Source organism: Acomys minous (assembly GCF_964271855.1).
Source record: "Acomys minous genome assembly, chromosome: 5".
Classification (NCBI taxonomy): Eukaryota; Metazoa; Chordata; class Mammalia; order Rodentia; family Muridae; genus Acomys; species Acomys minous.
In genome coordinates, this window is record NC_140494.1 from 98,832,951 (window position 1) to 98,847,494 (window position 14,544).

Here is a 14,544-nt window from a genome sequence, read left to right on the forward strand (position 1 = left end):
TACCATTCTCATTTCCTGTTTTATTTTTTTCATCTTACTAACATTCTAAACATCAAATCCACACAAAGAAGATGTAGCCGAGGGCCAGCGCAGGCTTCATGTGGGTCCACTGGTACGGGGAGCAGGGGCCGTCTCTGATATGGACTTTGTTGCCTGCTTTTCAATCACTTATCCTCTGATGGGACATGCTTGCCAAGCCCCAGGGGAAGAGGACAAACTCAGACCTGATGCAACTATACAAGCTAGGGTGTGTGGGTAGAGGGGGGTCTCCTTTTGTGAGGAATAGTGGAAGGGGTATGCAGGAGGGGGTGTGGGACTGGGTGGAGAAGAAGGAGGGGGATACAATGGGGATGCAAAATGAATAAATTAATAAAAAGATGAAAAGCCTCATTACCTGTAGATCTCATATTGTTGCCATTAACATTTTCTTTGAGTCTGAAGCACTCATGTGTTTTTAGATATTCATCTGGATTTGTGTGTAGGGCATTTTTCTCTTCAAACTTGTTTTAATGGGTCTCAAAATTCTGTGACATATTTTTTATTAAGTTGTTTCCATTAAGGAGTACTGATTTTGAAAACTAATAACTTAAAACTCTCTCTCTCTCTCTCTCTCTCTCTCTCTCTCTCTCTCTCTCTCTCTCTCTCTCTCTCACACACACACACACACACACACACACACAATGGTCCACAAAACATTCTCCTTTCCTTCTGAAGGTTTTATGATGCATTGTTATCATTAACCAGTCTTTTACTATTAAACTTAAATGGCCAATTGAGACAAACAGTTCTGAGACCCATTCTTCTACCACTGTTTTAGACTGGGGTGGCAGGTGTTAGGGATAATATTCATTTAGCCTTCTGAGCTTTCTAGGAAGACTTTGTGACTTTGCCATCTCCAGCAGACTTCTTGTCCACAGCTTTGATGACACCCACAGCAACTGTCTGCCTCATGTCATGAACAGCAAAACAACCCAGTGGAAGATAGTCAGAGAAGCTGTCAACACACGTGGGCTTGCCAGGGACCATATCAACAATGGTTGTATCACCAGACTTCAAGAATTTAGGGCCATTTTCCAGCTTCTTGCCAGAAAGACGATCAATCATTTCTTTAAGCTCAGCAAACTTGCATGGTATGTGAGTGGTGTGGCAATCCAGTGCAGGAGCACAGCCAGCACTAACTTGGCATGAATTTTTCACGATAATCACCTGAGCAGTGAAATAGCAATGTTGTCATCTCTAATGTCTTTGACAGACACGTTATTTACATTGAAACCCACATTGTTCCCAGGAAGAGGTTCACTCAGCGCTTCATGGTGCATTTCAAAAGACTTGACTTCTGTTGTAATATTGATTGGAGCAAAGGCAACCACCATGCCAGGTTTAAGAACACCAGTCTCTACTTGGCCCACAGGGACAGTGCCAATACCACCAATTTAATAGACATCCTGGAGGGGCAGTCTCAGGTACATGTCAGTTGGACACGTTGGTGGCAGGATACAATCCAAAGTTTCCAGTAGTGTGGTGCTACTGGCACTGTCATCTTTGTGTGTAACTTTTCATCCCTTGAACCAAGGCGTCTTGGCAATTGGCTCCAGCATGTTGTCACCATTTCAACCAGAAATTGGCAGAAATGCTACTGTGTCAGTGCTGCAGCCAATTTTCTTAATGTAGGTGCTGACTTCTTTAATGATTTCTTTATAGCTCTTCTGGCTGTAGGGTGGCTCAGTGGAATCCATTTTTGTTGACACCAACAATTAGCTGTTTTACACCCAGGGTGTAAGCCACAAGGGCATTCTCACTGGTCTGCCCATTCTTGGAGATACCAGCTTCAAATTCACCAACACCAGCAGCAACAATCAGGACAGCACAGTCAGCCTGAGATGTGCCTGTAATCATGTTTTTGATGAAGTCTCTGTGTCCTGGGGTATTAGTTATAGTCATATAGTATTTGCTGGTCTCAAATTTTCACAGGGAGATGTCAATAATGATACCACACTCATGCTCAGCCTTCCGTTTGTCATGCTCAGCCTTTTGTTTGTCCAAGACCCAGGCATACTTGAAGGAGCCTTTTCCTACCTCTGCTGCCTCCTTTTCAAACTTTTTGATGGTTCGCTTGTTGATTGCACCACCTTTGTAGGTCTGGTGGCCAGTTGTGGTGGACTTGACAGAATCTATGTATCCAATGATGACAATGTTGATGTGAGTCTTTTCCTTTCCCATTTAGGCTTTGAATTAGCGGTGGTTTTCACAACACCTGCATTCTGACGCCTGGGCAGGGTTTTTTTCCCTGTTTTTTTACACTAAGGTGGTGCTGATGAGCAACCCTCTAGTCTACAGTATGTAGAACAAAGATGTAAAAATGGCACTGATGGATGTCTTTTGAAATATCAGAGAGAAATATTCTATTTAGAAGTAGAAACATGTAAAGAAGTTGAAGGACTCAACTTTTTTGTGGTGTTGTACATGAAGGACTGTTTTTTCTTGCATGCATAATTCATATCAGATGCCATATATTCACTTTAAGATAATTGTTTTAACATTTTTCTTTCAGATAATCTTGTCTCAGTTTTGTTTCTGCATTTCTGTCACTTTTCATAAATTTCAAAATGAGTGAGTATGAATCCCTCAGGCAATAATACATTGATGCCATTCATTGCTGCTCATTTGGAAAAAAATGTCAGTAGTTACTATATTAATAAATGTTCAAATGACAGACTTCTCCCCTAAACACTCACTGAGGTGTTTTACAGAAGTATTCTTATTACTGTCAACATTGTTAGTTGCTCTCGGGCATAAGTATGGGGAATGTGTTGGTTTGAGCTATGCAGAGCTTACAGCAGAACCACAGCTGCCTAATCATATTCTCTTGTTCTACAGTTTTGACTTTCCTGACAACAAATGCCAAGATCTACAGGATATGTCACCCGTCTCTTGGATCCCCAGTAAGCCTAGAATCTGCATCACTGAAAAAGGCATATGCAGACATTAGCCACCATCCTAGGGAGGCCTGTAGGACACCCAAACAGCTTTGGGATCAAATCTTTCTCTACCTATTCCTCTACAGCCTGACACATTGTGGACATAGCCTGTGAAACAGCAGAGGAGGCCTGCGGAGAATCTGAGCAGCTTTGGGCTTGGATTTCTCTCTATCTGTTCCTCAATAGCTTATCTTCTTTGCCATCCTGAGGAGGCCTCTGTGGAGTCCCAGCAAGCAGCATTTGGCATGGAGATCTCTTTGATTGCTCCCTACCTGCTTGGCCTATCTGGAACACAGAGAGTGACCCCAATAGAAGGACTTCTAGGCCTGCTAATATCAGAGACAACAAGGTGCCTAGAGGCCAGAATAAGAACACAAGCAACAAAATTCAGAGCCATATGGAACCACCGGAAACCAGCAGTCCTACCACAGCAAGCCCTGGAGATACTAACACTCATGAAGCCCAAGAAGAAGATTTTAAATCTGGGGTGAAGAAAATGATAGGAGCCTTAAAGAAGAAAATAAATCTCCTAAAGAAATATAGTAAAATACATTCAAACAGATAAAGGAATTGAATAAATTCTATAAGGAATTACAGGAAAATTCAATCAAGCAGATCAAGCAGGAAAAAGAAAAAAAAAAAGGATTTAAGACCTAAAAAGGGAATTAGAAGCGACAAAGGAACCACAATCTTAGCCAATCTTGGAGTTGGAAAACCTAGGGAAGAGATCAGGATCACAGAAACAAGCAAAACCAACAGAATACATCCAAGAAATCTGGGACACTATAGACTATTACACCCAAAAAGATTTCAATCACCATAGATGGAGAAAACAAGATATTCCATAACAAAACCAAGTTCAAACAGTACCTAACCATAAATCCAGCTCTACAGTATATACTAGAAGGAAAACTCTAACCCAAGGAAGGTAATTTTATACAGGAAAACAAAGAAAATGAATAACACCACATTCAGAAAAACAAAAGGAAGCTCACACACATATACTCTACTATTATCAACATCAAAATAATAGAAACCATTAACCACTGGTCATTAATATCACTCAACATCAACGGTCACATTGAATATATAAATTGCTTTTGGTAAGATGGACATTTTTTACTATGTTGATTCTCCCAATCTAGGAACATGGGAGGTCTTTCCACCTTCTGATATCTTCTTCTATTTCTTTCTTTATTGACTTGAAGTTTTTTTTCAGATAAGTCTTTCACTTGTTTGGTTAGAGTTACATCAAGATATTTTACACATTTGTGGCTATTGTGAAGGGTGTGGTTTCCCTAATTTCTTTCTCAGCCAGTTTGTCATTTGTAAACAGCAGGGCTACTGATTTTTTTGAGTTGATTTTTTTATCCAGTCACTTGGCTGAAGGTGTTTATGAGCTGCAGAAGTTCCTTGGTGGAATTTTTAGAGTCAATTATATATACTATCATTTCATCCACAAATAGTGATAGTTGGACATCTTTCTTTCCTATTTGCATCCCCTTGATCTCCTTTAGTTGTCTTATTACTCTAGCTAGAACTTTAAGTAATATATTGAAGAGATATGGAGAGAGTGGATAGCCTTCTCTTGTCCCTGACTTCAGTGGAATTGATTTAAGTTTCTCTACTTTTAGTTTGATGTCAGCTATAGGCTTGATGTATAATGCCTTTATTATTTTGAGGTATGTACCTTGTATTCCTGCTCTCTCAAAAACTTTAAACATGAATGGGTGTTGGATTTTTTCAAATGCTTTTTTGGCATCTAAGGAGATGATCATGTGGCTTTTTTTCCTTTCAGTTTACTTATATGATGTATTACGTTGATGGATTTCCATATATTGAACCACCCTGAATGCCTGGTATGAAGCATACTTGGTCATGGTGAATGATATTTTTGATGTGTTCTTGGATTTGATTTGCAAATATTTTATTGACCATTTCAATTAGTTCCACACAGGACTTCTATTAAGCCTGGAATTTCTCAACATTTAGAAAATGAACCACATATGCTATCCCTTTTTTTCCTAACCATTTTCCCTAATATTTTGGGAGCTCTTCAAAGGTATTATTCACTGTAAGTCAACCTGTAGAAACATTAAGAAAATGATGACCCATTTCCTCTAAGGGGGTTGGGTAGATTTCTGTTTGTTCTCTTGATCTACAGATGCATATTTTCATCAGGAGTTGTTTATAAGTTATTATTGGTCTTATACATAGAAAACACTAGGGTGGACTCAGGGATGACTCTCTTTTCCTTTATCTTTCTTTCCTAGTCCAGAAGATAGGAGCTGAAAAGAAAGAAAGGGGATGTAGAATTACAGAGGCAGGATAGAACAAAAGGTAAATTACTGAATCTACTCCTCAACTCAATGCCTTAATTGTTACTCACAAATAAGGTTATTTTTAATTCATTGGTATAGAATCTTGTTTATAGATGCAAAATAAGTATAGTTCTGATACATTGCTATAGAATTCAAATGTAAGGTGATTCTTCACAAATATATATATATGCTAATATGAGGCATTATACCTATCCAACTCAATTATAATACAAGGTTTACTTCTAACACCTTGAAAGTTGTGCTGCAACCTATTTAGGATAATTAAATAATACAAGCTAATTGTTAGTTGAACAAATCATGGTCATGTCAAATACTAGTCTAATTTTATCATAAGACATGTATCCTAGGTCTAATAGATAGATATGATTCTATAAATATATAAGGTAAAACAGTTAAATAAGGCCTTCAAAATCCTCAGAGACCTACAGAATATGGCATTTAAAGATGTTTTTATTATTCTAAAGATTCTTTGACAAGAAGACAAGTTATTTCCTGGCAACACCCAGCCTACCTCAAAGAAGTTGATTAGCATCAAAGAACCTCCTTATGGATTTGGCTTCTAATATGGCAAATAGGCCACTAGGAAAAATGTCTTTGTTTCTGCCACAGACAGAAGTCTGTGTAAAAACACACAAGCTTAGATGTAGGCAGAGTGGAAGGCCAAACTGTCAAGACAGTGTAAGCAAGTCATCAATAGTTCCTGCCTCGCAAATATGTCTGTTAAATATATTGGGTAGAAGGCTGAAGATGAGGCTCCAATGTTATAGAGAGTGTTGGGTGCCTGTTCAGGCAGTAAACTGGCTCAGTCATTTCCTCATTTTGAAAGCTGCTAACCTGCATTTCTGGTTCACTCAAGTAATTAAGTTTTATTCCTTCTCAAGTCTCTGATGGGATTGAAGACCAGATAGGTTAGTCTTACAATTAAGCTTAGTTGGTTAGGGGTTAAAATGATGGGTTAGAGATGGTATATGATAGATATTGATTTTCGTTCATAAATTTAGACCCAACAAGATAGGAAAAATGTGTACTTTAAGTTTGCCACATACAAATAGCCAAATCTCTATGAATGTAATATGTATATAATTCCTGATTGTCTTGTGGCTCTTCCTGCTGTATGTAGTTTATTTTATTTATGTGTAATAACATAAATGCATATGCTAAAAAGGAATCATAATAAAAAATCAACAGTGGAAAAAAAAAGGGAAAAGAAGACTTCCAAACCGAATTCAAGAACACATCAAGAATACCATTCAACATGCTTCGTTCCAGGCATGCAGGGTGGTTCAATATACAGAATTACATCAATGTAATCTGCCATGTAAATAAACTGAAACAAAAATCCCTGATCATCTCCTTAGATGATGAAACAGCATTTGACAAAATATAACACCCATTCATTTAAAAATGTTTGTAGAGATTGGGTTTACAAGGCACATATTGAAACATACTAAAGGCAATATATAGTAAGTCTATAGCCAACATCAAAGTAAATAGAGATAAACTTGGATCAATTCCATTGAAATCAGGAACAAGACAAGGCTGTCCACTCTCTCCATATCTCTTCAATAGAGTACTTGAAGTCCTAGCTAGAGCAATAAGAAAATTAAAGGAGATCAACAGGATACAAATTTGAAAGGAAAAAGTCAAAGTATCACTATTTGTAGATGATAAGATAATATACATAAATGACCCCAAAGTTTCTATCAAGGAGCTCCTACAGCTGATAAACACCTTCAGCAATGTGACTGGATGCAAAATCAATTAAAAAAATTAGTAGCCTTCCTTTATACAAAAGACAAACAGGCTGAGAAAGAAATTATGGAAACCACACCTTTCACAATAGCCACAAAAAACATAAAATATCTCTGCTCCCTTTTCTGAGGACCTGGGGAGAGAGGGAGAGGTTACGAGGGAGGGAGAATGGAACCACGAAACAACAAAAGAGGGGTCTGCAACTGAGATGTAAAGTGAACAAGATAAAAAATTTAAAAGTCTATATGCCAGAAAATTTGAAAAATCTAAATGAAATGGGCAATTTTCTTGATAGATACCACTGATCAAAGTTGAATCAAGATCAGGTAAACAAATTAAATAGTCATATCTCCTAAGGAAATAGAATCAGTCATCAAAACTCTCCCAACTAAAAAAAAAAAAAAAAAAAAAAAAAAAAAAAAAAAAAAAGGCCCAGGGAAGGATTGATTCAGTGCAGAATTCAAACAGATCTTAAAGGAAGAGCTAATACCATTACTCTTGTACTCTTCCACAAAATAGAAACAGAAGGAACATTACCAAACTCATTCACTGAGTCCACATCACCTTGATACCAAACCATACAACAAACCAAGAAAGAAAGAGAATTTCAGAGCAATTTTCCATATGAACATTGGTGCAAAAATACTCAATAAAATACTCACCAACTCAATCTAAGAACACATCAAAAATATTATCAACCAAAATAAATATTATCAACCATCACCAAGTTGGCTTCATCCCAGGTACTCGGGGGTGGTTCAAAATATGAAAATCCATCAATGTATTCCACCATATAAACAAACTGAAAGAAAAAAACCCAAATGATCAATACCTTAGATTGTGAAAAAGCATTCGACAAAATCTAATACCAGTTCATGTTAAAAGTCTTGGAGAGATCTGATATACAAGGCACATACCTAAACATAGTAAAGGCAATATATAACAATCCTATAGTGAACATCAAACTAAATGGAGAGAAACTTAAATCAATTCCACTGAAACCAGGGGCAATACAAAGCTGTCCACTCTCCATATCTCATCAGTAGAGTATTTGAAGACCTAACTAGACCAATAACACAACTAAAGGAGGTCAAGGGGATACAAATTGGAAATGAAGATGTATACATAAGTGAACCCAAACAAACATTCTACCAAGAACCTCCTGCAGCTGATAAACACCTTCAGCAAAGTGGCTGGTTAAACAAATCAATGTAAAAAAAAAATCAGTGCCAGTAATGGGTTACATCTGGTTAACTTGGCCAAGTGGGTCCTATAGACTGCCCTACCTTCCAAACATAGCAAGCTATTGCCAAGGCTACTGGATTCCTTCAACAACCTGATATGAAGACCTTATTGCTACAGCGTTTGTGTCAATGCACATGGAGTAATCCAGCTGGGATGTAGGTAACAGTTTCACTACTACTGACTGCCATCATAGTGCAGGAAGGTATTTCGTATGCTACTGGGGGAGAGAAATAAATAAAAATGAAATAAAAACAAAACTACTCAAACAAAGAAGTTTTATTTTTTCATGTAACTTGTTGTATTTTTTTTATACTTTACACTCAGTATTTATTTTATAACCACGAAAATTGTACAATAGATTTTATTGTCAGAAAATAGAGTATCGAAGAGATACTTGGAATATATTTACAGATTTTGCAGTAGTCCTAAAGCCAACTGAGGAAAATCCAGGCTAACAGCTACATAGGACAAGAACAGCACATTAATGTTCTTTCAGTTCATGCGGTTCAACACCAGGGCTCAAGGTTAGATATTTCTTTTTTTTTAAACACAGTTTATATGGAACATATTTTAGTGAATTACCAAAGTCCTGATCACTGTGGGACTTTAAGGAATGTATGTTCTGTAGGGCACATTTCAAGTTTGCCCTAAGGAATTTTTGGTCCCTTAATAATTTCGGAGAACCAGGAATAATTAAGATTCATTTTTTAGCAATTTCTGTATTTTTTTCTTAAATAGAAAAACCTGCAATTGGAGAATTTCCTTTTTTTCTCATTTTTTGCTATTTTATTTATATTTTTCATAGACTTCACCAGTCTTGTTTTTTCTTATCTAGAGCAATGACCAGTGATTCTTCTCATATTTTGACATTTGTTTCTGAATTTATTTATTCTTGTTGGTACATTCCCATACTCTCACCTGAAATTTTCATGTCCAGTTGATCAAGATGTAAAAACCTGACCAAAATTTCACTTCTTGTGGCAACATTACAACTTAGTCAGCCCTTAGGACAGTGTCTTGGATTTTGTTGTTGTTGTTGTTGTTGTTTTCTTGTATCCTTTTTGTGAGAAATCTTAGTGAACTCCCCCTTATAACATCTTTTTCATTTGTTTGTTTAATTACTTTGTTTAGTATGACTTCTTACAGCATTACTCTTAATTCCTTTTTTTCATCATTTTTTTTTCTTCTCCACTGCTACTTTCCTCCTCACTTCCTGCCTGTCACCTTGTCTTCTGTTCCCACACATTGCCTGTTGTAATTATTGCTGCTACTTACAGTACTTCCCTCTGTAGTGCTAGTCATTTCCCCCAGTGCTTCCTGGCCATATTAATCTTTTTAAATACTGTAGATTTCTCATTTTGTGCCACAAAAACTATACACTTCTCCTGGTTCCCAGTGACATCATGAAAGAAAGAGAATCTTGATTTTGGCATTGCAGAGTTTATTATTCTTCATTGTTACACACTTTTATCTCATTTTTGTCTATGCCACAGGTGTGTGGGAAAACAAATTGGGTGCTCTCACAAATTTCAGAAAAAACAGTGTCACAATCAGGGATGGAGCTATAAGTTTTTTTCTGACCTCAGTAACTCTGATTTGCAGTTCACTTTATTAGCCTGGGAGCTACCTGTGGCTCTGCTTGCTTTATGGATGTCATCCATATTCAGTCTTGTCTATAAATAAAAGCACTGGCATCCTCTAAGTTTTTGCCGGTGAGGCAAATATTCTGTGTACAATATAGCACGCATTGTTAGAAAGTGGGAAAGGATACTCATTTTTTTTACCCCTACCTTTGCCAATTTTAATTACTACAATTTTTTCAGAAGTATCTCTGAAGAAAATAGCAAAATTTTATTTGACATTATGGGATTAGATTAAGAAGTATGTGTGATATGTATGAATGAAAATATTATAAGGAAGCACGTGAGATTTCACCTAGAGATGAAAAGTATAGAGAATCCAATGTATGTAGGAAAGGTTTTCATGCTTATTTATGGAGAGTGCCCAAAGTAGCAGTAATAAAATATATGTAACACTGAAGCACAGGTGACGTGAAGGAAGAATGGGGAATAGTGGAGCAGATAGGACTACATGTGGGGGAGCAGGCGAGAGAAGAGAGGTCAGATTAGAAGAAGAGGTTGAAGAGGTATTACTAACACTAAAGACCTTTGGAAAAGTCATGTGTAAACTTACCACAAGCTCCCTAAACTCCACTCATGTATATAAAGAGTTTACATGCAGTGGCCTTATAATTAGGAGACAGTGTTCCTCTTAGACACCAGAGGCTAACAAGTAAAACCCAGAACCAGGCATGGGCTATCTCTTTTGCAGTTGTTTGCCAGTAGTGTCCCACAGAACTTCCAGTATTGGCACAGCTCTTAATTAGCCACAAATGAATGATGAGACCCCATTACAGAAGACACCACATAGTTAATACATAACATAGAGAAATATGTCCTTGTATATACCTAGAACTGGCTCCCCTATTCTCTAGATTTTTTAAATTTTTTCTGTGTCAACCTAAGTGCTTTTTGTATTAAATTTTTTTTAATTATTTGGAAGTTTGACCAATGAAAACAATAGACTTAGATTACATCTACATACTCTGAACCACTAACTGTAACATCAGACCTGAAAAGAAGTTATAATTCTACTTGTGTTATATAAACCCATAGTAAGCACCCCTTTCCCCCAGCATGATTCAAAGGCTGGTGTGAAACTAATACTTCCATGTAGCTGTTTATTAAACCTTCTGTGTAGATGAAGAACTAGCAGATTGTATCATTACTTGAAGATTGTTCATACCTTGTGCAAAAAGTTGAAAGATGAATCTGGTATGGTCCAGCATTTTTAGTGCTAAAATCTACATATGCTATAAAGGAGAAAAATAATGATCCATTTTACCCAGGTGTGAATCATGACAGTTATCATGTCATGTAAGGAAATACTCAGTAGTGAAATATTTGAGTAAATGTTGTGGGAGTAACCAAACATTTTTTGATTAGATTTTGTGCATGCTCAACAGACAATACTCATTCCTAACATGGTTCTTGGGTCCTGAGACTAGATAGGGCACCAGTCCTAGGGAAGTAGCAACGACTGTTTCTCTGCTGCAGATATAACATTAAACGGACTTCTAATGACTTTCCATTATACTCACTGATTAGAACATCTCTAAAACTGTCACCAGAGACCCTTCTTTTTGCAGTAAATTGTGATTAACAGAGCTTTTTAGAGTTGGTCAACAAGCAGAGATGATCTAAAGAGACTGTGAGTGCTCAGAACTAAATGGGAACTCCACATCATATTCCATCTCTCAAGTCTCTGAGATCAACAAAGAAGTAGAGCTGGAAAGACCGTAAGAGCCAGATGTGATCCACGGCTACATTAAAACAATGTTTGCAGAACTCAACTGGTTCCCTGATGAAATGGCCTCACAATGATTACAACTGTATGCGTTAAAGCTGTGTAAAATCAAGCCTGCCAAAATCCATGCAGGGAGGGAGAATAGTGTCAGGAAGTTCCACATCCAGCTGAGGAGCTCTTTGTAGTGAATGGTTACAGGTATAAACATAATATATTTCTTCAAGACTATATGCCACCTCCCCCCAAGAGGCTACACTAAGTATATGGTCCTGCACTAATATACATACTGGCAGTGCTGAGTGGATTCAGTTGGAAAGAAGAAGAAGAAGAAGAAGAAGAAGAAGAAGAAGTAGAAGAAGAAGAAGAAGAAGAAGAAGAAGAAGAAGAAGAAGAAGTAGAAGAAGAAGAAGAAGAAGAAGAAGAAGAAGAAGAAGAAGAAGAAGAAGAAGAGAGAACAGATAGAGCTGTGAGAATATAGTGGCCGGGTGATGGAGGAATAATTGTAGGGGATGGAATCAGGGATGAATTTAATTGAATGCACTGTATAAAAATTTCAAACAATAACAACAAAATAAAACTATATATCTCCAATGAACCAATGTTATGACCACTGGGCTAGTTTGTAAGTACCATAGCTACAAAGCTCGATCTCTGGGGGTAAATAACTAGAAAACATAAGCCTTTAACTTCTTATTCAGGCCCCTAAGGTTACAAACCCATAAAACTCTCTAGAGTATTTGCCAGGTGGCTCTTGTGACATCAGTAGATGCTATTTACCAACCTCAGTGAGAGAGAAGGAATTGTAGGAAAAGTTTCCACTGTAAATCATGATTCAGAACTCATGGTTTCTTGGAACCCAGAAGAATGAGAGCTCTGGAATCATCAGTGCAAAATTCATTTTTCTCAGTGCAAAAAAGGCAAACTTAGTAACAACTAAAGATTTTTTTTCCTGGACTATATACCTTTACAGCTCATCTATGCCATTTGTAATTATCCCTCTGTGAGAATACAGCAGATTCAGTAAGGCCATTTGGGAGGTCCTCATGTACAAAAGTAAGTATTGATTGGATGCATGATCTTTTTTCCCCCATATTACCTCTGAGCAATGGAGTGAGCCTTTGATGTGTCCTGCCTGTTATCTTTTGAGGTTACCACTGAGCCTAAAGTAGAAGCTTCATAGTCAAGGTAGAAGTAGAACTGAGATATTACAGAGAAAATAATGGTAGTGGTTCCAAGAACATTATTCCCAAATAAATGCCTTCCATATATTTATAATTATTTCTGTACCTCAACTCTCATAACATGTAGAAAACAAAGGCACAGAGAAGTATGAACTTAAATTTATCATTCTATCCTGGTTCTTATTCTCATTTAAATGTGTTATGTTGAAGAGGTTGAGATTTCATTTTAATGTTTCAATTTCTGATGTTCTTGCAGCTGTGATCCAAGGAGGAATGGCCAAGGGCAACGACTCCAGCACAGTGGAGGAGTTCATCCTGCTGGGCCTGACACAGCAGCCAGAGATGCAGCTGCCTCTCTTCTTCCTCTTCTTGGGAATCTATGTGGTCTCCATGGTGGCAAACCTAGGCCTGATTGTTCTGATTGTTTTGAATCCTCACCTGCACACCCCCATGTACTACTTTCTCTTCATCCTTTCTTTTATTGATCTCTGCTACTCCTCTGTCATAACCCCCAAAATGCTGGTGAGTTTTGTGAAGCAGAACATCATCTCTTATGCTGAGTGCATGACTCAGCTCTTTTTCTTTTGCTTTTTTGTTATTGGTGAATGCTACATTTTGACAGCCATGGCCTATGACAGATATGCTGCCATCTGTAAGCCACTACTTTATCAGGTCACTATGTCCCATCATGTCTGCCTCTTGATGACAGTGGGTGTGTATGTGATGGGGTTTGTGGGGGGCATGGCCCACATAGTTTGCATGCTGAGGCTCACCTTTTGTGATGGCAACATCATTAATCACTACATGTGTGACATACCTCCACTCCTGAAGCTCTCCTGTACAAGCACCTCCATCAATGAGCTGATGCTTTTTATTGTTGTGAGTGTCAATGTAACAGTGCCCTGTCTGACTATCTTTGTTTCTTACACTTTGATCCTTTCCAACATCCTCAGCATCCATTCTGCAGAGGGTAGGTCAAAAGCCTTCAGTACTTGTGGCTCTCATGTTATAGCTGTTTCTTTTTTCTTTGGAGCATTAGCCTTCATGTATCTCAAGCCTTCTAGTGCATCTGGGGATGATGACAAAGTATCAACCATTTTTTATACAATTATGGGCCCAATGTTGAATCCTTTTATCTACAGTATAAGAAACAAAGATGTCCATGTTGCACTGAGAAAAACTTTGAAGAAAAGGATGTTTAGCTAAGTAGAATCTGTATTTGCTGTGGATGTAACTGTTAGGGCATGTGAGGTTTACAACTAGCAAGAAGACTGTCTGGAGAAGTAACCTTTTCTTATGTTCATGATGTTCTTCATTTGGTCCACAGTTTTGTAAAATAACAATGACAGGAACTAAAATAACATAAAAACATTTTGGTAAAAATTGTGTAGAATCAAGTTATTTACCATCCAAATTAAATTAATTATTGAGGAAAATTCAGAAGTAAGGGCAGTGAAGGATGATTTAACCATCATCCTTTAAAGTAGAGAGAATAGTTTATCTGTATTTTCCCCAACAATAAGTACGTTTTTCAGTACTCAAAACTGAGGAAACACATTTATGAAGCCATCTGCCAGTATGGTTCCCTCTAGCCTTAGAAATCATGAGGATGTAAGTACAAAATACTGGATGATACTATGCTCAGAAATGGAAAAGTCAAGAGATTAATTAAATGTACAT

General features: G+C 37.4%; 1 protein-coding gene and 1 pseudogene across 2 annotated transcripts; one reads left to right on the forward strand and one right to left on the reverse strand.

The window, feature by feature from the left end:
* Positions 1–486: 486 nt before the first annotated feature.
* On the reverse strand, positions 487–2,261 carry LOC311598255 (elongation factor 1-alpha 1-like; annotated as a pseudogene). Its single transcript, XR_014783630.1, has 2 exons — positions 676–2,261; positions 487–604 (listed from the first exon to the last, which is right to left on the reverse strand). The product of XR_014783630.1 is annotated as an elongation factor 1-alpha 1-like (transcript).
* Positions 2,262–13,137: 10,876 nt separating this feature from the next.
* LOC311598287 (olfactory receptor 8B8-like) lies at positions 13,138–14,157 on the forward strand (the record flags this gene model as incomplete). Its single annotated transcript, XM_084783322.1, has 1 exon — positions 13,138–14,157. One exon carries the CDS (start codon positions 13,138–13,140, stop codon positions 14,068–14,070), a length of 933 nt encoding a protein of 310 aa, XP_084639448.1. The 3' UTR covers positions 14,071–14,157.
* Between the last annotated feature and the right edge of the window lie 387 nt (positions 14,158–14,544).